The following is a 24,502-nucleotide window of genomic DNA, read 5'->3' as shown; positions in this document are numbered from 1 at the left end:
CAGCAGCATCTTGGAGCTCAATGCATTACACCCATTATATTCACCTCACATCAGTCCCTGGCTCTCAGCACTCTCAGTTCTTCCATTCAGGTACTGTACAGATGCTTCACCTCATAATCACAACCTAACAATATTGTCCAACCTCTCACCTAATGTTTGCTCAATTGTCCCAGAATTCAGAAATAGAGTTGCATTACATTGTAACACAATTACTGACATGGATTCCTCTCTTATACAAGGAAAAGTGATGCACAACAATACGGAGCTCATAGAGGACATGGTTCTTTGTGATGTGGCTTTGACTGTGACACGAGTCTGTGACATCTAATGTCACTGAAAACTATGAGGATATGCTTATACCTTTCTTCAACTCTCAGTTCACCGTAATCCTGCTATCTGGCGTGCTGATGGTATGATTATGGACCTTCTGCTTCTGATTTTCTGCTTCAGACACCCAAAAACACGGTAGCTCAATGGTTAGCACTGCTGCCTCACAGTACCAGGGTCCCATGTTCAATTCCAGCCTCAGGGACTGTCTGTGTGGAGTTTGCACATTCTCCCTGTGTCTGCGTGGGTTTCCTCCTAGTGTTCCAGTTTCCCCCCACAGTCCAAAGATGTGCAGGTTAGGTGAATTGACCATGCTAAATTACCTGTGGTGTTAGGTGCATTAGTCAGGGGTGAATGTAGGGGAATGCGTCTGGGTGGGTTGCTCTTCGGAGGGTCGGTGTAGACTTGTTGGGCCGAAGGGTCTGTTTCCACACTGTAGGGAATCTAATCTAAACAGCCATCTGCCTGGCACACCCAGGAAGAAGAGGAGAGTGAGCAACATTTCAGGAATGATGAAGAGGACTGTCACCTGATCTGATGTTCTCCAATCAGAGTCTGGCATTGCATAGACTTCACAGGATGGAATTGAGTTAGGACCTGCACATAGTGAGTCATTGGGCAAGAATGGGCTGCAACAATACTATAGCGAAAGGATAGTTGGTGAGCCAATTTTCTCGTAGATAAGAAGGCTAATGAGTTCTGTTGCAGACGCTAATAACAGGGTGGCATACAGGGGAATACTGATGAACATGCATATCCAGCTGGGTGCACTGGGTGACCTGCCAAAGATTCTTCTGTCATTGTAAATGAGAAAAGACTGGTTCTTAGTTGACAGAGGTGACAGAGTATACCTTCTCTGCAGCCTCTGCTCCTTCATGCTGTAAACCTAAAGACTCAGCAACTGTTGCCACCACATCTACTTCAGCTTTTTTATAGACATGTCATCTTCTCTTCTGCATGCCTTCTGATAATGCAGCTGTACCCCATCAAATCCACCACCATACTTCTAAAAACATTCAAAACTATTTTCAGATACTTGACATTTACAGAAGTTCTTCAAAATTACTTTACCTCCAAGTTAGATGAATCATCCTTTAAATAAATTTCTTGAATGACCAAGATAGTGTTTTTTTTGGAAAAGATAATGGTTCTGAAGGAGTTCATGTTGGAATAAGGCTGAACAAGGAAAAATTAAAATAGATTAACAGCAGGTGTTCAAAAATGAATTTAATGTAGTGAAGAATCAGTTTATGCATCTGAAGGACAAGATCTTCTCTGTCAAGAAAGACAACTACGGACAGCTGAAGATCTTATATGCTTTTACTTTCAGTTTTATTTTGTATTTAAATTGCAAATAAAATCTCTGATCAAGAAGTTCATGCTAAGTAATTACTTTGCATCAGTATTTACAGAATGGGAAGGGTTCCTGAACTGAATCCAGGACAGGAACTCACCAAAATGTATATAGGTAATGAACGTTAATGAAGAAAGAATTACGCTAAAGACTCACAAAGCACCAGGAACAAATTATTTCCATCCTAGGTTTTTTAAAGGAGACAGTGAGTACATTGCAGATATCCACACAATAATCTTTCAAACTTCTCTTGAGTCAATAACTGTTCATGTGGATTGGAAAATTGTGCATGTTTCACACTTTTAAGAAAATGGCAGCAGGAAATTGGGTTCTATAGTCTTGGATCTAATGTCTGTTGTTTAGAAATTACTAGAATCATGCAGTACAGGAAAGATTCTTCGGCCCATCAAGTCTGTACTACTAAACATATGCTACTACCTACACTAATCCCACTTGCCTATTCCAGGCCCATAGCCTTAAATCTTAAGACATTTCAAGTGCTAATCCAAGTATTTATCAAAGGTAGTGAGGTTTCCTGCCTCAACTACCCTCCAGAACAGACCATCCCCCACCCCACACCTTCTGAGTTAAAAGATTTTTCCTCCTGTCCCCTCTAAACCTCCTGCCTTTCATTTTAAAATTATACCCTCTTGTTATTGAGCCTTTAACTAAGGGGAACAGCTGCTTTGTATTCACTTGTCTATGTCCCTCAATTTTATACATCTCTTAGGTTTCCCTCAATCTTCTCTACTCCACAGAAACAATCTATGTTTATTCAACCTCATAGTTAAAATGATCCATCCCAGGCAACATCTTTGTGAATTTCATTTGCACTCACTCCAGTGCAATCACATCCCTCTTAACGTGCAGGGATCAACACTGAGTTACAAATCACACAACACCAGCTTATAGCACACTAGCTTTCGGAGCGACACTCCTTCATCGGGTGGTAGTGGAGGGCTCGATCGTAACACAGAATTTATAGCAAAAATTTGCAGTGTGATGTAACTGAAATTATACATTGAAAAATTGATTGTCTGTTAAGCCTTTCATCTGTTAGAATACAGTGATAGTTTCACTTCTTTCATGTGTAAATCACAAAACCTTTTTTTTAAAAGTTGCATTCTCGGGTTAGCTGTTAACAATGGTGATAGCTAGACAATATGTTGAAGGTGTTAGCCCCCTGTGTTCTCTGTCCATGACCTGATGTTTAGATTGATTCTAATCTAAAAAATGAGATATGAGTTTTGCATAAATTCATGCAGTTTTTGAGCTCAGAGTTCTACATGAATGTATGCAGTTTTTGAGCAAAGTGCAATGTACAAATTTACCCCACAAAATATTTGTGCATGTGGGTCTTTGTCTGTCTGTGTGTGTCTGTCTGGGGTGAGGGTTGAGGGTGTGTGTGTGTGTGTGTATATAGTGAGTGCAGAGTGTCTTAAGTCTGTGAGGGGGTGCATGTGTGCGTGTGGGAGTGTGTATGTGGGTGTCTGTGTGCACGTCTGTGTGTACCTGTGTCCATGTGTATGTGAGAATGTGTGTGTGTAGTGCAATTCATCAGCCGTACCCACAAGGTAGAGTAAAACATCACCCATTCACAACGAAATGCCATCCAGGCTCTCAAAACCAATCACAACATTGTCATCAAACCAGCAGATAAAGGAGGATACATTGTCATTCAGAATAGAACAGATTACTGCAAGGAAGTGTACCGACAACTGAACAACCAAGAACACTACAGGCAACTACCAGCTGGTCTGACCAAAGAACACACCCGAGAATTAAACACATTGATCAGAACTTTGGATCCAATCCTTCAGAGTTCCCTACGCACCCTCATCCCACGCACTTCTCATGTAGGCGACTGCTACTGCCTTCCAAAGTTACACAAAGCCAACACCGGGATGTCCCATCGTGTCGGGCAATGGGACCCTATGTGAGAATCTCTCCGGCTATGTGGAAGGCATCTTGAAACCTATTGTACAGGGGATCTCCAGCTTCTGTCATGACACTATGGATTTCTTACAGAAACTCAGCACCTACGGACCAGTCAAACCGGGAACATTCCTTGTCACAATGGACGTTTCCGCACTCTACACCAGCATCCCCCACAAGGATGGCATCACGGCAACAGCCTCAGTACCCAACACCAACAACTGCCAACCTCCGAGTACCGTTCTATGACTCATCCGCTTTATCCTCGACCACAACCTCTTCACCTTTGACAGCCAGTTCTTCATCCAGACCATGGAACAGCCATGGGGACCAAATTTGCACCCCAATATGCCAACATTTTTATGCACAGGTTCGAACAAGATTTCTTCTCTATGCAGGATCTCCAACCAACATTGTACACCAGGTACATTGATGACATTTTCTTTCTCTGGACCCATGGCGAGGAGTCACTGATAAAACTACACAGTGACATCAACAAGTTTCATCCCACCATCAAACTCACCATGGACTACTCTCGACTGTCTGTCTCATTCTTGGACACGTGCATCTCCATCAAGGATAAACAGCTCTGCACCACACTCTACCGCAAACCCACAGACAACCTCACAATGCTACACTTCTCCAGCTTCCACCCAAAACATATTAAAACAGCCATTCCCTATGGACAAGCCCTACGCATACACCGGATTTGCTCAGATGAGGAGGAACGTGATGGACACCTGGAAGTACTCAAGGATGCCCTCACAAGAACGGGATACGATACTCATCGACCGCCAGTTCCGATGTGCCACAGCAAGGAACCGTAATGACCTCCTCAGGAGACAGACACATGCTATAACTGTTCAATACTTCTCAGGGGCTGAAACATTACGCCATGTTCTTCATGACCTACAACACATTATCAATGAGGATGAGCACCTCACCAACACCTTCCCCACACCGCCATTACTTGCCTTTAAACAACCGCCAAAACTCAAACAGATCATTGTTCATAGCAAACTGCCCGGCTCTCAGTGCAAGTCCATACAACCCTGTCACGGTGGACGCTGCAAGACATGTCAGATTGTGGACATAGATACCACTATTATGTGTGGGAGCACCTCCCACCTTGTACACGGCAGGTACTCATGTGACTCAGCCAATATTGTCTATCTTATACGTTGCAGGCAAGGATGCCCGGAGGCATGGTACATTGGGGAAACCGAGCAAAGGCTACAACAACGGATGAATGGGCACCGCACAACAATCAACAGACAGGAGGGTTCCCTCCCAGTTGGGGAACACTTTAGTAGTCCAGGACATTCAGCCTCGGCCCTTCGGGTGACCATCCTCCAAGGTAGACTTCGGGACAGGCAGCAGAGGAAACTGGCCGAGCAGATGCTGATAGCTAAGTTCGGTACCCACAGGGAGGGCCTCAACCGGGACCTTGGGTTCATGTCACAATGGTGATCACCATTGCACTACACACACACACTCTCACATACACACGGACACAGGTACACACAGACACACACACACCCCCTTATAGACACACATACTCCCACACTCACACATGCGCCCCCTCACAGACTTAAGATACTCTGCACTCACTGCACTCACTACACACACACACACACACACACACACACACACACACACACACACACACACACACACACACACACACACACACAGACAAAGATCCACATGCACACATATATTTTGTGGGGTGAATTTGTACTTGCAGAGTTACATTGCACTTTGCTCAAAAACTGCATACATTCATGTAGAACTCTGAGCTCAAACACTGCAGGAATTTATGTAAAACTCTGTTATCTCACTTGTTAGATTAGAGTCAATCTAAACATCAGGTCATAGACAGAGAACACAGGGGGCTAACACAGGGTTTCGTGATTTATTCTAACTGTATTCTAACAGACGAAAGGCTTAACAGACAATCAATTTTTCAATGTATAATTTCAGTTACATCACACTGCAAATTTTTGCTATAAATTCTGTGTTAAGATCGAGCCCTCCACAATCACCTGATGAAGGAGCATCGCTCCGAAAGCTAGTGTGCTTCCAATTAAACCTGTTGGACTATAACCTGGTGTTGTGATTTTTAACTTTGTACACCCCAGTCCAACACCAGCATCTCTAAATCATAATCAAAACTGCACATAGTGCTCCAGCTGCGGTCTAACCAAAGTTCTGTTCAGCTCCAGTATGACCTCCCAGCTCTTATAATCTATGCCACAACTGATAAAGTACCCTCATGTCTGTTGATTGTTGCGCAGTGCCCATTCATCCATTGCCGTAGCCTTTGCTCGGTTTCCCCAATTTACCATGCCTCCAGGCATTGCCTGCAACATATAAGATAGACAAAGTACTGCTGGAGATGCTCTGATCTCCAGCATCTGCAGTCCTCACTTTCTCCACAACTGATAAAGGCAATTATCTTGCATGCCTTTCTCACTATCCTAATAACCTGTGCTGCTACTTTCAGGGATCTGTGGATAAGTACCACAAGATCCTTTGGTTCCTCTGAGCTTCCTAGTGTCTTGCATACTCATTGAGTACCCCAACCCCATCTTGTTCATTCTTCCACAGTGTATCACCTCCCATTTCAGGGTTAAATTCCATTGCCATTGATCTGCCCATCTGACCAAACCAAGTTGCTCGAGTATATAAATAAAGATAGGTTTCCTGAATACACTTCTAGCTGATTAGACAGAGTCAGAATGGATTTGCAAAGAAGATATCTTGCCTGACAAACTGAATTGAGCTTTTTCAAGACAGAACCATAGTAATGGAGAGAGGAATACTCAGATGTTATTTATGTGGACCTCCAAAAGACTTTTGATAAAATCCCTCATAAGAGACTGCTTCCTAAAGTTGAAATTCATTAAATTGAAAGCAAATTATTTATTTAATTATTTAAACCAAATTCTTTGGGTTTTTATATTATTTACATGGAAACTTACTGACTTCAAGGAGAAAAAAGTGTAGGAATATTGGAGAGGACTCTAATTGGCAGGATCTCCCAATATGGTCTGTGTTGAAACCTTAACTATTCACAGTTAAAAATCGCACACCACCAGGTTATCGTTCAACAGGTTTAATTGGAAGCACACTAGCTTTCGGAGCGACGCTCCTTCATCACGTAATAGTGGGAACACCTCCCACCTTGTACATGGCAGGTACTCTGTGACTCAGCCAACATTGTTTATCTTATACGTTGCAGGCAAGGATACCCGGAGGCATGGTACATTGGGGAAACCGAGCAAAGGCTACAACAACAGATGAATGGGCACCGCACAACAATCAACAGACAGGAGGGTTTCCTCCCAGTTGGGGAACACTTCAGTGGTCCAGAGCATTCAGCATCGGCCCTTCGGGTGACCATCCTCCAAGGTGGATTTTGGGACAGGCAGCAGAGGAAAGTGGCCGAGCAGAGGCTGATAGCTAAGTTCGGTACCCACAGGGAGGGCCTCAACCGGGACCTTGGGTTCATGTCACATTACAGGTGATCATCATTGCACTGTACACACACACACAGGTATTCCTACACACACACACACTCTCACATACACACAGACACAGGTACACATAGACATGCACACAGGCACCCCCACACACCCTTATAGACACACACACTCTCAAGCTCACACATGCACCCCCTCGCAGACTTAAGACACTCTGCATCCACTACACACACACGCACACACACATACATACACACACTTTCTCACACTCACAACCCCCACCCCAGAGACAGACACACACACACAGACAAAGAACCACATGCACATATATATTTTATGTGGTGAATTTGTATTGCAGAGTTACATTGCACTTTGCTCAAAAACTGCATACATTCATGTAGAACTCTGAGCTCAAAGACTGCATGAATTTATGTAAAACTCTGTTATCTCATTTTTTAGATTAGAATTAATCTAAACATCAGGTCATAGACAGAGAACACAGGGGGCTAACACCTTCAAATAATTGTCTAGCTATCACTATTGTTAACGGCTAACCCGAGAATACAACTTTAAAAAGAAGGGTTTTGTGATTTACAAATGAAAGGAGTGAAACTATCACTATTCCAACAGATGAAAGGCTTAACAGACAATCAATTTTTCAATGTATAATTTCAGTTACATCACACTGCAAATTTTTGCTATAAATTCTGTGTTACGATCGAGCCCTCCACAATCACCTGATGAAGGACCGTCGCTCCGAAAGCTATTGTGCTTCCAATTAAACGTGTTGGACGATAACCTGGTGTTGTGTGGTTTTTAACTTTGTACACCCCAGTCCAACACCGGCATCTCCAAATCTTAACTATTCACTGCATGCATGAATCACTTAGCTGGTGGAATAGAAAACCACATTCAAATTTATTGAATACACAAAGAGAGACAACATTGAAAGCAGTGTAAATGGAACTATAAAATTACAGAGTTACTGATAGATTAAGGTAATGGGCAAAGTTGTGGCAAATTGATTTTAATGGAGGATAATGTGCCATCATCCACTGCAGACCTAAAAAGGACTGAGTAGGATACTTTCCAAATACTGAAAAGCTACAAACAGTGGAGGTTCAAAGATATCTGGTAGTCTAGTTGCATAGATCATTAAAATGTTATGAGCAGGTACAAAAATGTATCCAAAATGGCTAATTGAATTCTGGACTTTACACCTCGATGAGTAAAATTCAAAGGAATAGCTGGTTACTTTGGTTGTACAAAACCACACCTGGAATATCATTAGCAGTTCTGAGGACCACATCGTTAGATAGCATTGCTGAATATTACATTTTTTTAGCTAAATATGACTTACAGAGAGTTTATTTTGCCACACAGCTAGTGAGATTTCTCTGTGTGTCTCACCAAATCCCTCTCTTTAACTATCTATGCCAAATTTATGGTGTCCTTTGCATCAGAATAAGGAGTGTCATTCTTAAATAAGCTTGCCATTAGCCAGATATCTACCAAAATACCAACTGCCCTTTCATCCCTGCCCTCATTACGAGACTGATTTGCAATTCAGACAAGCATTATCAATCCAGCATTACCCTTCACTGGCAGCATAATAGTACAGCCACAAAGCAACATGGCCCACAGTACATAGACTGACACTCCCTCACACATACACCTCCATTGCCTCACTCTCATCAATGCTGAGACCCACCACGTTGAACTTCACCTCCAACTGTCCATCGTGCCCTGAATCTTGATATTTTATGTAAATGATGCTTTCCCTTGTAGGCTATTGGCAGTCACTGTAACCTGCCATGCCCTATGATGCTGTTTCACATAACTCCCAAAAACGTTGAGTTTCCTGCTGTCACTGTCCTTGATTTCACTTCCAAAAATGCCTCTACTTCACTGCCGTCTCCCACCCAACCCTTGATTTCCCCATCCCTTTTTTATAGTGATTCCCTGCTAGCCCTCTGTACCCATAACAACTGATGGACTGCCATCCAGGACTGTATTTGCCCCGGATCTCCTGTCTTTCATGAGGAACTCTAGACATGACTGATCAGACCCTAACCACCATCATTGTGGCTCCCTCCCTGATTTGGAGACACCGGTGTTGGACTGTGGTGTACAAAGTTAAAAATCACACAACGCCAGGTTATAGTCCAACAGGTGAATCACCTGATGAAGGAGCAGTGCTCTGAATGCTGGTCTTTCCAAATATACCTGTTGGACTATAACCCTCCGTGATAACACACAATTCCCCTGACTAGTGCTGCGGATCCTGTAAGGGCAGATAATGATTTACCATGTCAAGTGTGCTGTGGTACAGACTGCAATCCTGACTTCCAGCAGCCACAACTCTTGGCTAGACTGAGGTCAAACCACACCTAGCTTCCAGCATAGCCATTGAAGGCTGTACAGTGTGTTTGTTAGGCATTTGTCATTTGTTTTAAACTGATATCTCAGTATTCAGTAGACCAAGATTTCATCCCCATGGACAGATTCCTACTAACAAGCATGAAAAGCAGTCTTTGTCTGTGCGTGTGTAAAATAACTGGTTAATAAGGCAGTACTGATGGCACTTTCAGCTAGAGTCAAAGCTAACATGCTAATAGGCATGGCACGGCACAGTAAGGCAACTGATGGCTGGTGTGAACCTGCAGGTAATTACTAAGGAGCAATAACCTTGAGAACAAGTGAGTAGCCCTGAGATGCAATCCATGACCTGGAGCGTGACCTGGCATGAAAAGTGCCCCTACTGCAGCCTTAATGCTAGTTGTTGGTGCACCCCTGCAATACAAGTATGTACTTCCTAAGCAGCCTGCTCATGGATCAGAGAGGTGCTATGATGATCACGAAGGGTTGGCAAATGTCATATGCAAATATCACAGGATGAGGAGTGTATGTGATTGGTAACCATGGATTGTGCCCTGAGATGCAGTTTTGGTGCTGAAGAACATGGAGACTCCTCATAACCAGCAGTAAGCTGATGGTACCAGGTACCCACTTTAATTTCCATGTCAAGTCTTCTTGATGTCCTTTTTATTTGATAAGATGGAAAACTATATTAGTGATGTTAGGTGTGCCATTTTAAAGGTGTTTAATAAGCTATAACCCCCTTAACTGAGAACCCATCACTGCCTAGTGAAAAATGCTTCTTTCAATGGAGCGGCTACACAGGAATATGTAGAGGTGAAAGCTCAAGACTCTGGACTGACCAGAGTCAAGGATGTGTTGGATGACACAAGAGCAGGCTGCATAATGCAAGAACAAGAGGGTGATCAGTGCCCAGTATGTGGCCCAAGCTGTCCAGTGTCTTCTGAACTATGTACTCAGCCCTGATACCTCACAAAAAGTTGAAATGGCTCGGGTGTGCAGTGGACTTATGAATGAACTGACCCCTATCCATCCAGAACTTGAAACTGGCTTTGTGGAATTGACTCTCAACCAGCATGTGGCGACCTACAATTTAAGCAGTCTCAGAAACTTCCCCCCTTCCATACATGAAGACATTTCTTGTATGGGCTGTGACTGCACACTCTTGACCTACCCACCTTTGTTGCCCTCGTGCAATATTTTACCCTCCAATGACAGAGATCCCCAGTGGAGAGCCTTCTACAAAGGAGTCCTCCCCTTTTCCATTGGGGATCTAGAGTAGAAAGTGTTGCACACAGTCGCCCTATGCAATCGGTGGGTCAGTAAATACACTGGGTACCAGGCCACATGTAGTTTTTGTGGCCTAGATGAAACTGTATTCCATATTTATGTTGATTATTTCTTGTTGCAGTCTGTCTTTCATTACTTGAAGGGGCTGCTTCTCGACTTCTGCTTACACTTCAGCCATACACTCCTCATCGACAGCATCCTATGTATGAAGAAGTAGACCAGTCGCAAGGTCTGGTGTGGTGTGGTCAGAGCAGCCATTAACAGGTCCAAGAATTGGGTCATGGAGAGGATTGTTGTACCTGACTGCCATTCTTTTGTGTCCATGGAGAAGGAGCAGGCGGTGCTTACTGACAGGATAGAGGCTTTTAGAGACTGGAGGGCACTGCAGGGGCAGGCTTGCATTATTACCCTGGATAATGTTATTTTGATTTAATAGGTTTCTATTCCCTTACATTAGAAAGTTTCTGTTAACTGTTAGTTTGTGTTTTTGTTACAGTGCAATTTTGTAACAAAATTGGGTTAAAATGATAGAAACTCACCTTGCCAATCGACAAAAGCATAAAGGATGGAATAGGATGCTCCTGGATTCAAGTTAGGCCTTGTCAGACTTGTCTAATTTTGTCACAGCCCATGTTGCTCCCACCCCTATAAAATTCCACTCTCCAAGGCCAAAATACCACATTGCAAGTACAAAATAGGTGGATCAGAATGAAACCTGGACTCAAAGACCTCATTTACAAAGTGAGGTTGCACAAGCTAGGACAGTATTCCCTGAATTGCATGCATTATAGGGGTGATTTGAGTCAAGTTTTCAAGGTATTGAGTTGATTAGAAGAAACTTTTTCCAATGATTGTGGTATTGATTGAGAACCGTTTAAAAATTAGAATTGGGCACTCATGGTACAATTTCCATTAGCATATCCTTCCTGATATAACTGGAACCGAACATCAGTTCTGCTTTTCCTCTATTTTTCCTTTCTTCTTGTGATTATAATTAAAATTCTAAGTGTCAACAATGTGCGCACAAAACACATATGATTTAGCAGGAGACAAAGCTTTTGATTAATGTAGCATCTACAGATGGTCAATTGAATAGACTCCTGTTCAGATATGGAGACTGTACATCACTATCAGGATGTTTCACCACCAGTTGAGAATACCAACCTTCATAGAAATATTGTCACAGCAGTTCAACACCAGAGTTCAACGATGTCTCCATGCACATTCTCCTTTCGGATGTCTGAGAAAAATGGGAAATGATCATTCCTCAAGACAGCCTGGAGAAAGGTGGCAGAGGTGGTGAGCAATCCCAGGGTTACCCATCAAACCTGAGTCCACTGCAGAAAATTGATCAGTGAAGTGTTGGGATAAAGAGGTAGCGTTACATTGTCAACAGTAGTGTTTCGTGTACTTACCAATATTGTACATGTGCAAGTGGGTAGAAGGGCCAAAAGGGCTCTATTCCTGATGAAGGGCTTTTGCCTGAAACGTCAATTTTCCTGCTCCTCGGATGCTGCCTAACCTGCTGCGCTTTTCCAGCATCACTCTAATCTAGACTCTGGTTTCCAGCATCTGAGTCCTTGTTTTTACCTGGAAGGGCCAAAAGGTTGACATCTGAAAGATTGCCTTTGTCTGCACTTGGATAAATTATCTGATTGACAAATCCATTTGTGTGCTGAGGATGTATGCAAATAAGGGAGTTATGTCTCAAATATCAACTACAATTTTTCATGTAGGATGAGCAGATCCGTAGTGCCAGGGAGAGGAGATGCACTAGAGGAAGAATTGCAGATCTGAGGCCACAGCCACCAAGCCGATGACAAATGAGAATGCTGGTGAGGAGGAACTCCAATCGGAAATAAAGAGCAAAGGTAGACCAACTATGAATAAGGAGGACCAGGCACATTCCAAATGGGTATGCAGGATAAATGAGATGAAATGTGAAATGTTCCAACACTGATGATACTTAATCAGATTCTTTTGGTTTTCTTCCACCACAGATTAATCACTACTCACGGACTGGATTACAACCAGGACAAGAGCCAAAAACTTCTACTTTTGAAGATGAAACAGCCACTATCATTTGCCTCATTGTACACCTTCACAAGTACAATTATACTCACACGGTCAGCAAACAGTTCAGATGTAGATTCGTGAGGACATTCTGATGAGCACAACACAGATACATGCCAACAGCAGAGGGAGTTTGTGACCAATTGATCCATGGACAATTGAAGGATTGCGATTCTTTAGGCACCTGCTGAGCATCAGGCTGATGATGTGCCACAAGAAACCTTCTAGACATTTAGCAATGGCTAGAGGAAAATATGTATTCTTGCAGCAGATTACAAGTAGCAGTATGCCTCCAGGAGGAGGCCACAGGTTACAATTCACTTGGGTAGCGTGCTGGAAATCTAGCCTCACTATTTCTGTAGTCATCACAAAACTTAGATATTTTATAAAATATGCAAAGTTTGTCAATTTACCTAATGTTCAGACCCAGATTGATAGAAGGCACAGACCAAATTCCTGTACTGAATAAGAATTACTCTTTATTACAAGAACTTAAACTCTAGCTACAGGTAAACACTTATAAACCATTTGCACCTAACAGTACTAATTAAAACTTTAATTCCATTATAAATTCCCCTTTGCACACAGACAGACAACCAAAAACAAACAGGGCAGAGGGGGAAAACTGGAAAGACAGTTTAGTAGCTATTGTTCTCAGGTCTGTGGCTGAAATGATTTTTATGATTCTTCTGCTGGCCAGCATGTTGCTTCAGTCATCTTTTTCCAGATGGTTCCACAGGTTGGTAAAAGACACAGTTGGCTGGTTTACTTATAAAAGGTTTCTGATGTTATAAGTTGTGACTTTTAACTAATACAACAGCTGCAAAAAGATAAACTGGTTTTCTTCAAATTTAAAGTTAGTTTTTACCGCAGAGAAAAAAGAAGACACTCCCAAGATGGGGTAAAACTGAACATTTCTCTGTCCCAGCTACGAAATGTTCAGTTACTTAAAAACGAACCAACAGTTGGTGGCAGGTAAATGATCTTTGCCATTGATCTATGGCCTTGTGATTAGTTATCAATAAATTCTTTGCTTCCAATAAAAGCTGCATTCAGACTTCCTCTAGTCTTCAAGTAATCTAGTCCAATTAAACCTGTTGGACTATAACCTGGTGTTGTGTGATTTTTAACTTTGTACACCCCAGTTTAACACCGGCATCTCCAAATCAAATAATCTGCAATTCAAACTTTAATTACCGCTTGTTCAGACAGTCACTTACACAATGTTTGCCATGGTGTTAGGTTACTTGCTTTCAAAACATATACCTTTTCAAACACTGGTTTGAGAATAGCAAATCTACATTGTTGGGTCAGCTTGGGCAATACACAGCAGACCACTACTTTTGTGACACCCCTTAGAGTGTGTATTGTAGCTTGCCTCCAGAAACTAATAGTATAATCACTGTCAGCCCTGGCAGTCACAAAGGTTTGTTTGTAGTGCTCTTCTGACTTCTCTGAGAAAGCCATGTAAACAGGAGATAGTCCTTGCCACTGAAGATTCATCTATAAAAATGGGCTGGGGCTTCAAAAAGTACTTGGAGCTGGAAGTTGTAGAATATATGTTATATGATAGTTCCCTGAGAAACAAAAACAGACCTGCATTATTATTCTTTTGTTGTATATTCTTGGAATGAACTCATACTTCGTAAATACAACTGGCTGGTCCCAAAGAACTAATATCACCACAAGTGAAATTGATGATACCTTTCCTGTGAGGAAGCCCATCAATGCCAGCGAATGCAGCAGATCTTGCAGTCTGGTTGTCTTCATCAATCGTAAAGTGATTAAAATCACTGACTCAACTAAACAGGCTATCAGTTACCTCCTTTACACACCTATGTGTGACAATCTATAAGATGCCACATTATGTTACCCCTTACATTGGAAACCACCATTGATATAGAAATTGTAATCTTGAGGGCTAGTAGCAAGGAGTTCCCACCAAATCCATGTGGCTGCACATCTTGAATAACAATCCAACAAATTAGATTACTTACTTACAGTGTGGAAACAGGCCCTTCGGCCCAACAAGTCCACACCGACCCGCCGAAGCGCAACCCACCCATACCCCTACATTATCCCTTACCCCTTACCACTATGGACAATTTAGAATGGCCAATACACCTGACCCGCACATCTTTGGACTGTGGGAGGAAACCGGAGCACCCGGAGGAAACCCACGCAGACACGGGGAGAACGTGCAAACTCCACACAGTCAGTCGCCTGAGTCGGGAATTGAACCCGGGTCTCCAGGCGCTGTGAGGCAGCAGTGCTAACCACTGTGCCACCGTGCCGCCCACTTGGTGATCACTTTCCAAGACATGTCCTTGGCACCTTGATGTATTTAGTTAGGGTTCTCTTGATGCATTTAACTCTCGGTGTTGATCTTCATTAGTTCCTCTCCCAAGCGTCCGCTTCCAACCTAGTCTTCCCCTCTGATGTTACTGATTATTGGCCAAGGAGCCTCTGTTGTTCGACAGCAAGAACTCTTCTCCTATGATAGGTTTATACTTGTTATATGTTTGAATGCCATGAACACTGATTAACCATAAACTGTTCCAGGAAGTCCTACCCTCAGCATAAAGTCAGTGGTGCACAAGAATCTCTTGGGACTTCCATTTCATGATCATTTAATCATCTTGTACTTCAGTTGGCTTTGTACAAGTCATGTTGAATTGTGTGGCATAAGACAACGGTCAGTAAAATATTGTAACTTGGATGCAAAAAGATGTAGTGGAAGGAAGGGCTCTTCCCAAGGTAGCCAGAAAATGATGAACATGACCTGGAGTTATGGTATTGAGTAAAGATGATTTGAGAACATGCTCTTCCATGGACCGTATTTATGGAATTAATTATTAGGGAATCCCTTTAATTGACTAATTGCACCCACCATGAACTACCCATTCAAAATGATCTTCTGCCCACTTCAAGCCACAATCCATGAAAGTAACATGAAATTTCAGTGAATCACACTATGGAGTGACTTATGTTCAAAACCTTCTACCTTCTTACTTTCATCACGCTTGACCTACCCAGTATAACCTTCCTTTTCCCTCTGTTACCTTTAAGTCTTCTCCTGTGATTGCGGACGCTTTCCCTGTGAATGTGATCTCTCTCTTTCCCTGTAACCAAACCTATAATAATCTCAATGCTTAACTTGGCTCTGAACCCTCACCATGAATCATCCTCCTCTGTGGTTTTCTTCACTTCCATGACCCACTCCCTGAGACCCAATATCCAGCACTGACCCTGGGCCTGATCCCAGAGTACAACTTGTTCCTTATATTGTGACTGTTGCGTTTACTTTTGCACTCTCAATTTGATCCTCAGAATCCCACATTTGATAGCATTGACATCCTGTCCCCCTCTTTAGGTCCTTCAGCCATCTTTCAATCCCTGTTTGATTCAACCATTTTTACTCCTTAGAGGGCTACTACACTAGGCCCTTCCTTCCACTACACCTTTCTGCATCCAGGTTACAATATTTTACTGCCCATTGTCTTATGCCACACAGTTAAACATGGCTTGCACAAAGCCAACTGAAGATGATTAAATGATCGTGAACTGGAAGTCCCAAGAGATTCTTGTGCATCACTGACTTTATGCTGAGGATAGGACTTGATTGGAACAGTTTATGGTTAATCAGTGTTCACAGCATACAAACATATTACAAGTATAAAACTATCATAGGTCAAGTAATGCTCACAATGCCACAAAAACAGAACTGACTTCATCTCAACGTATCAACTCGTCATGGGAAAATTGAAGTTTTATATTTCCTTTAATTTCGTCACCTTGTGCCATATTTCCCATTCTTTTGTACTCCATAAAACTCCTGCCAAAGGATGGGAGAAGTTTCAAAATCGTTTTTATAGACAGTAGATGTTCAATAAATTGTTCATTTTAAATCTAATGGTGTTAGCTTCATTTCTTTTTAAAAGCCAATTAGGGAGTATAGTGGGTATATAGACTTATGCCACAGATTAGCCATGATCTCATTAAATCACAGCAATGATATAAAAACTTAAATGTGCTATTTCTATCCTAATAAGAACACAAGAATAAAGGAACAGGAAAAGACCATGCAAAGGATACCATCAAATATGCTGTACTATTCAGCAGGATATTGAACTTCAAACACATTTTCCCATCCACTCCTCAGATCCCTAATTGTCTGAGACACCAAAAATCTGTGCATCTCAGCCTTAAGACATTCACTGATGGTGCAATCACAATCATCCCGAGTAGAAAACTCCACAAGTTCACATCCATTTGAGTGAAGAAATTCTCCCTTATTACAGTTATGAATATACCAGTTAAGAACAGGCATAGGCCATTTGATCTTCAAACCAACTCCACCATTTAAAATGATCATTGCTGATCTGTTTGTAACCTCAATTCCTGCAACTTTGATCCCCTTGCTTACCAATAATTTATCCACCAGAAAATACTGACACTCTTCTTCCTCTACCTTTTCAGAAATAATGTTCCAAAAACACTAAACATATACCCTCAGAGGAAGCATTTTGCCTCATCTTCATCTTAAGAGGGTGACTCCTTTTAAAGGGAGATTTATCCCACAAAAAGAAACCTCTCTCAACATCCATCATATCTAGCCTCCTCAGGATTTTATATTCTTCGTTCAAGGTTCCTGTAACTATTTTAAACTCCAGCAGATACAAGTCAACCAGTCCAACCTTTCCTCACAAGGCAATCCCACCCATTCCAGGTATTAGTCCAGTTAAACCTTCATTGAACTGTTTTCAGTGTATTTACATACTTCTTTAAATAAGAAGACCAGTATGATACACAGTACTCAAAATGTGAGCTTGCAAAGGTCTTGTACAATTGAATCATAACCTCCCTACTTTTGTATTTTTTTATCTCATAATAAATGATAACATTCTGTTAACTTTCCAAATTCTTGCTGTACCTGCATTTTGTAATTCATGTACCTGAACATCCAGGTCCCTCTGCACCTCAGAGCTCTGCAATCTCACACTATTTAAATAACATTCTTTTCTTTTATCCTTCCTGCTACGATGAGTGATTTCACATTTTCCCATATTATACTCCATTTGTCTGAATTTTCTCCACTCACTTAACATACCTTAGGTTATCAGTAAAAAGTTGTCAGTAGTAGGTGGGAATGTAGAGTTGTTACAAACATATCAGCTATAATCAACTTAGTAACCTTCTTTATTCCCATTACAACAGACATTTCTATCTACAATGCAAACAGAAGGTGTTGTTCGAAGGGTCATTGAACTCAAAACTTGAACTTTGCTTATCTCTCTATAGATTCTGTCAGACCTGCTGAATTTCTCCAGCACTTTGTGTGTCAGATTTCCAGCATCAGCAATTCTCTGTTTTTATTTTAGTACACATTTCTGCCTAGTTTACTTTCATCAGCTGTTACAACCATACCTCCATCCATTTCTGTGCCTTCATCCAAGTAATCTATATAATTTGTAAAAAGTTGAAGCCCTGCACTGATTTCTATGGCACAGCATACATTACACTTTCCCACCCAGGAAACCCCTGCATTATGAACCTTTATTTTGCACAAAAACTTTTGATAGCATTTTATCAAATGGAAATCCAAGTATAACATATGCATCAGTTCCCTTTATCACAGCACATGTTACTGATTCAAAAAGATCAATTGGTTGAACATGATTTCCCTACAACAAAACCATGTTGTTTCTGGCTGATAGTCTTGGATTTTTCAAAGTGACCTGTCTTTAATAACAGCCTTTAACATTTTCCCTATTACAGATGTTTAAACTAATTGGCCTATAATTTCCTGCTTTGTCCCTTCCTCACATTTTGAAGAAAGGTGTTATAGTAGCTTTCATGCAGTCTATTGTAACCTTGATCTAATCTACAAAATTCTATAAAATTTAAACAGTAATGAAACTCATCAGCCACTTCTTTTAAGATCCTAGAAGTTCATCAGGACCTGGGAACCTGTAAGCCTGCAACTTCAATAACTTGTTCAGTGACATTTCCCTGGGGAATATAATTTTCCTGAGTTTTTCCCTTCCTGATTTACAGCTATCTCTGGAATGTTACTTGCATCGACTGTAGTGAAGACTGATGCAAACACCTCTTCATCAGCCATCAGTCCATTGTTAAGTTCCAAACATATTTTTAACAGACTGATTCTCATGATGTTAACTCTTTTAAAATTATTAGTAGCAACTTTCACTACTTGTTTTTATATTTCCAGCTTGCTTTCTCTTATACACTTAAGTTTTCTCTTCTTATTAATCATTTATTCATTCTTTGCTGTTCCTTATAGACCTGTTGGAAGTTCTAACTTCTGGTCTTTGCACAATTATGCCTTTTTTTTCCTTTAGGTTTGATTCTACGTTAATTTCTTTTCAAATAACCATGAATATTGGATCCACCTTTCTCAACTATTTCTATTTTGTTAAAATATGTGTATGCTGTGTATACGGAAATATCGTTTGTAATGTCGGTTACTGCATTTAAACTGAATGATCCCAAATCTATTTGCTAGTTCAATCTAGCCAGCATGATTGCCCACATTTAATTTAGAATACAAGTCTTGCTCACTTTTCTCTCTCTAAAACTGAATGTAAAATTTGAATCGTATTATGATCACTGCTCCTAGGTAGGCCTTCAGTGTAAAATCATTAATGATTCTTAGCTCATTGTCTAATGCTATATGATTCAACCTAGAACACATTGCTCCAAAAAGACTATCCTGAAAATGTTCTATGACCTCCTCATCCAAGTCACCTTTGCCAATCATTATTTTCCCCAGTCCATAAAAGATCAAAATTTCCCATTATTATTACCTATGTTATACCTTGCTGACAGGCTCCGATCATTTCTCCCTTTAAACTCCATTCTTCCGTGCGGTTACTGTTAAAGGGCCTATAGTCCACTTTCACAAGTGATTTCTTGCCTTTACCTATCTCATCTCTATGCAAACCACTTCTACATATAGTTTCCTAAGATTTAGGTCATGCCTCTCATTAATTCATCCAATCATTAATTAACAGAGCCACCCTTCCATCTTTTCCTAACTTCCTGTGCTTCCTAAATATCCTGAACTATTGAATGTTTTCATCCCAACTTATGGCATTCTGAAGCCATGTAATCGCTATCAAATGATACTTATTTATTATTATTTGCACTAACAGTTTGCTTTTTATGTGCATTCAGGTAAGAGCCTTTAAACTAATCCATTCGTTATTGTTGTAATCCCTAGTCTTACCTGTTAATTTACTGCTAGAGAGTGCACATCTTTCTGTTCCTGTCACATTCTGTTAATCATTTCCCATAAAGATACTTTCTCCATCACCTTTACTCTTTGATGTAACACATTTTCCCAAATTTGATCCTTTACACTCACTATTTAGTTTAAAATCCTCTCTTCTTCCCTTGAGTATTAGGGCTCTCTAGAATGCTTGTCCCAGCATTGCAAACTCAACTTCCATGCAATCACGTTGAAAAAACTTCACCCCTATTGTACAATTTAAAAATGTGAGGCTACTGTGCTCCTGTCCTTTGTGGCCCCTTTCCAAAGGAGTATGACTGCTTCCTGCAACAAAGTGCCCACATAAGTTGCCCTTTCTCAGTGACTACAGCTCAGCCTCCAGCTCAAAGACTGAGCCAAAGCTCCTCTGGCTGCAAACGCTACCAGCAAATTTGTCGTGGATCACATCAGCATCCAGAACTCCCACATGCCTTAGCTCTGACGCATCACTTATCTGGCCTTCCTTGACAATGATTTAATTAATCATTTTATTCAACATTTAATTATATTTTATGAATTATACTGTTAGTTACTGTACCAATTTAAGCCCTAGAATAGAATTGAATTTAACCACTTAATAGATATTTACCAAAAAGCTACTTTCTCCTCCTGTTGTGGACTAAGAACCAATTCCTACAGAATGAAAACATTAGAAAAAGCAAAAGCAAATGTGTATTTCCATCATGATTCCTAGCACCCTGTCGTAAATGAAAAGCCTCTTATCCTGACTGTACCACCCTCCTTTCCAGCTTCCCCAGTCAAGGTAAACATTATCTTAACATGTCCCAAAAACTGCTAATGTTAGGTCCGTCTTACAGCTAAATGCCTTATCTTTGTTGAACAATTGTTGAACAATGTAAAAATTTGTTGAACATAGTGGTATGAGCCAAATTTAGTAATTGGATATCACATTAGTCAAATATGCAATGCAACATTCGATGTTGTTCAGTTGCTTCTATTGCTTATAAGTGATGCCCAGAAAAGCACCATGTTCAGTAGCTACTGACCCTGAATTTCATACCAAACAATTTCCTTAATGACACAAAACGATGTTGCTTTTATCGCCACATTAAAATGTTTAACCAAGGAAGAGTATCACACCTGGGATAGTATGGGTTTTGTGCATTTAGACACTGGTATCATTGTTAAATCACATCATGATGGAAACAACTAAATACATGGCACAAGTTTGGCTTGCTCAGTAGGTTAAAGCACAATGTGCCCTAATCTACAAATATATCAGAGGACCTAATACAATTTAGGTTTTGGAACTCTGAAAGTCACAATGACACACACAGCAGGGCCATAAGCCAACACAAAACTACATATTTCACGAGTGGCCCTTCATAAAAGTAACCGTTGCTTTTATACCCACTGACCTTACAATACTAAAAGTATGTTAATATGGGTATTTCCACAATGAGCTCTATAATCTTGCCTTAGGAACTTAGTACAATGGGAACAGCCCTGTCTAATAAAGGACGTACACTACTGCTTCCAAAAAAAAAGTGATTACATATACTGAAGTAAAATGGGCTTTTTGAAAAACAGCCCCAGCCTATTCAGCCTGTCCCAATAGCTCAAACCCTCCAATCCTAGCAACATCTTTATAAATCTTTCCTGAATCCTTTCAAGTTTCACAACATCCTTCCAAAAGGAGAGAGATCAGAATTGCACACAGTATTCCAAAAGTGACCTAACCAAAGTTTAGCAGCAACATGACCTCCCAATTCCTATATCCAAAGCTCTCAGCAATAAAGAATTGCATACCAAATGCCTTCTTCACTATCCTGTCTACATGCAATTCCACTTGAAGGAGCTATGAACCATCACTCAATGACCTCTTTGTTCAGCAACACTCCCCAGGACCTTAGCATTAAGTGTGTAAGTCCTGCCCTGATTTGCCTTTCCAAAATGCAGCACCTCACATTTATTTAAATTAAATTCCATCTGTCACTCCTCAGCCCATTAGCCTAAGTCCTATTGTACTCTGAGGTAACCACCTTCATTGTCCACTACACCTCTAATTTTGGTATCATCTGCAAATTTACTAACTATACCTCCTATGTTCACATCCAAATCCCCATCTCTATGACTCTACAACTCTATAAACCATGCAGCTTGTCAGCAGACATAAAACGTTATTGCCTTTATCTCTGATGGCAAATGCCTTTCTGAATTAATATTTACTGCAAGTCAGCACTGCCCCTTTGGGTTGGTGTTCTTAAAACCCAACTGTTACTAATCTTTTAGGAGAAAGTGAGGATTGCAGATGCTGGAGATCAGATTGCGAGTGTGGTGCTGGAAAAACACAGCAGGTCAGGCAGCATCCGAGGAGCAGCAGAATCATAATTTCAGGAATAAGCATTTCATCAGGCCTGATGAAGGGTTTATGCCCGAAACATCGATTCTCCTGCTGTTCGGATGCTGCCTGACCTGATGTGCTTTTCCAGCAGCACACTCTTGACTCTGATCTCCAGCATCAGCAGTCCTCACTTTCTCCTAGTTGATTTCAACCCGACTGCGAAGTATTTTCCAAGGATGCCATTCCTAATGAAGGGCTTTTGCCCGAAACGTCGATTCTCCTCCTTCTCGGATGCTACCTGACCCACTGTGCTTTTCCAGCACCGCATTCTCAACTCTCTTGCTAATCTCTGGATCTCATTTGTTTTGTAATGATTTCACTGAGATTCACGGTTGTAGTTGGTGAATGCAGAAGGAGATAACTGATCTGTTTCTGTGAAGATTTAATTTTATCTTAAATTTGACAGGTGACTTTCCGAACAAGGATCTATCATTGTAATATCAACAGCCAAGGAGTGATCTGTCTGGACATCCTGAAGGATAACTGGAGCCCAGCACTGACGATCTCCAAGGTTCTCTTGTCAATTTGTTCTCTTCTACCAGATTGCAATCCTGGTAAGAGGAATTATGGTCCTTCATTTATTACACTTCATGGTGTAATGGTCTTTGTGGTGAAAAGAAAAAAAACTAAGTTCTGAAAATATTAAAGAGATACAAATAAATACAAAGAAGATTCTCTCCCAAATTATTAATCAGATTGTCTTCTCACTTCATTCTTCTTTGTTTACAATTCTTGGATTTAACAACTTAAAGAAAGTTTAAATGTATCAACTACACTCCTATTGCAAGAAAACATAGACAGCTAAATAGAATATAACTATGTTATGATACTTTTTGACTTAAGTCAACAAAGAAATTCATTCTAATGATCAATTGCATTAAACAGAAAATCCTTAAATCTCAAACTCTGAACAGTCATCATCCAGAAACATTTGAATGCAATAAAGCTGTAAGTGCACAATGAACAAATCAGTACTTTCTTTGAAAACCAAGGGTGAAGTTAACAGAAACATAGAAACAATAACACAAGAGGAAGCTGTTTGGCACTTTCTATCTTTGCTAAACGTATGTACCTTGCAAGTTGTTTTACAGGTTCTGAATAAACCCCCTCCCATTAAAGTTTAGCCATTGCTCACTTAGTAGCATTTTGCCTGTGAATCACTGAATTCCAGATTCAAATCCTACTCCAGAGTTTGAGTACAATAAATACAGTTGATACTCAAGTTCAATATCAGAATGAGAGAAACAGTTAAATAACCCTCTTCAACCAATATGATTTACTCTACTTGATATCAAGAAAATAGCTGAAGGCACTGGATACAGTTGTGCTTCTGTACTCACTGTGCCCTTAGCCAAGCTGTTTCAATCCAGTTACAAGACTGACATTTACCCAGAAATCTGGAAAATTGCCCAAGCATATCCTATCTAGAATGTCTTTATGCAGTCTTCGCATCCCTTCCTCTGAACCAGGATATCTGGCTTCAAGACCCACCTGCCTCAGAGGTGTGTCATTGCACATCTGAACATCGAGATTAAAAGAAAAAGTAGGACAAGTCCAATCTGGCCAATTACTACCTCACCAGTCTATCCTTGATTATCAGCGAAGTGATGGAAGGGGTTATTGGAAACATTATTGAGCAGTTTCCTTTTATTCGTTCATGCGTGGGATGGGTTCTCACTGGCTAGGCTAGCATTTATTACTCATCCCTAATTATCCTACAGAAAATGATGATGAACGATTATCTTGGACTGCTGCAGTCTTTGTTGCTGTTAGAATACAAACCATGCAGTTAGGAAGAGAGTTTCAGGAATTTGGCCCAAAAACAGGGAAGGAAAAGTGATACAGTTCGAAGTAAAGATAATGCGTGACTTGGAGAAAAACTTATAAGTGGTGGTGCTGTAATGCACCTGAAACCCTTGTCCTAGATTGTTGGAGTGTGGATTTTGAAGGAGCATTGGTGGGTTGTTGCAGTGTATCTTGAAGACGGTACACTCTGCCATGAG

General features: G+C 40.9%; 1 protein-coding gene across 1 annotated transcript in view; it reads left to right on the top strand.

Moving 5' to 3' along the window:
• Positions 1 to 24,502, top strand: part of LOC132815996 (ubiquitin-conjugating enzyme E2 E2-like) — a 201,758-nt gene that overhangs the window by 153,357 nt on the left and 23,899 nt on the right. Inside the window, exon 4 of the mRNA XM_060825397.1 lies at positions 22,906 to 23,053. Within this exon, the coding sequence (XP_060681380.1) occupies positions 22,906 to 23,053 (148 nt within the window). The remainder of the gene's footprint in view (positions 1 to 22,905; positions 23,054 to 24,502) is intronic.

Source organism: Hemiscyllium ocellatum, chromosome 5, assembly GCF_020745735.1.
Source record: "Hemiscyllium ocellatum isolate sHemOce1 chromosome 5, sHemOce1.pat.X.cur, whole genome shotgun sequence".
Classification (NCBI taxonomy): Eukaryota; Metazoa; Chordata; class Chondrichthyes; order Orectolobiformes; family Hemiscylliidae; genus Hemiscyllium; species Hemiscyllium ocellatum.
The sequence above is the reverse complement of the archived record's forward strand: the minus strand, read 5'-3'. Positions and strand labels throughout refer to the sequence as shown.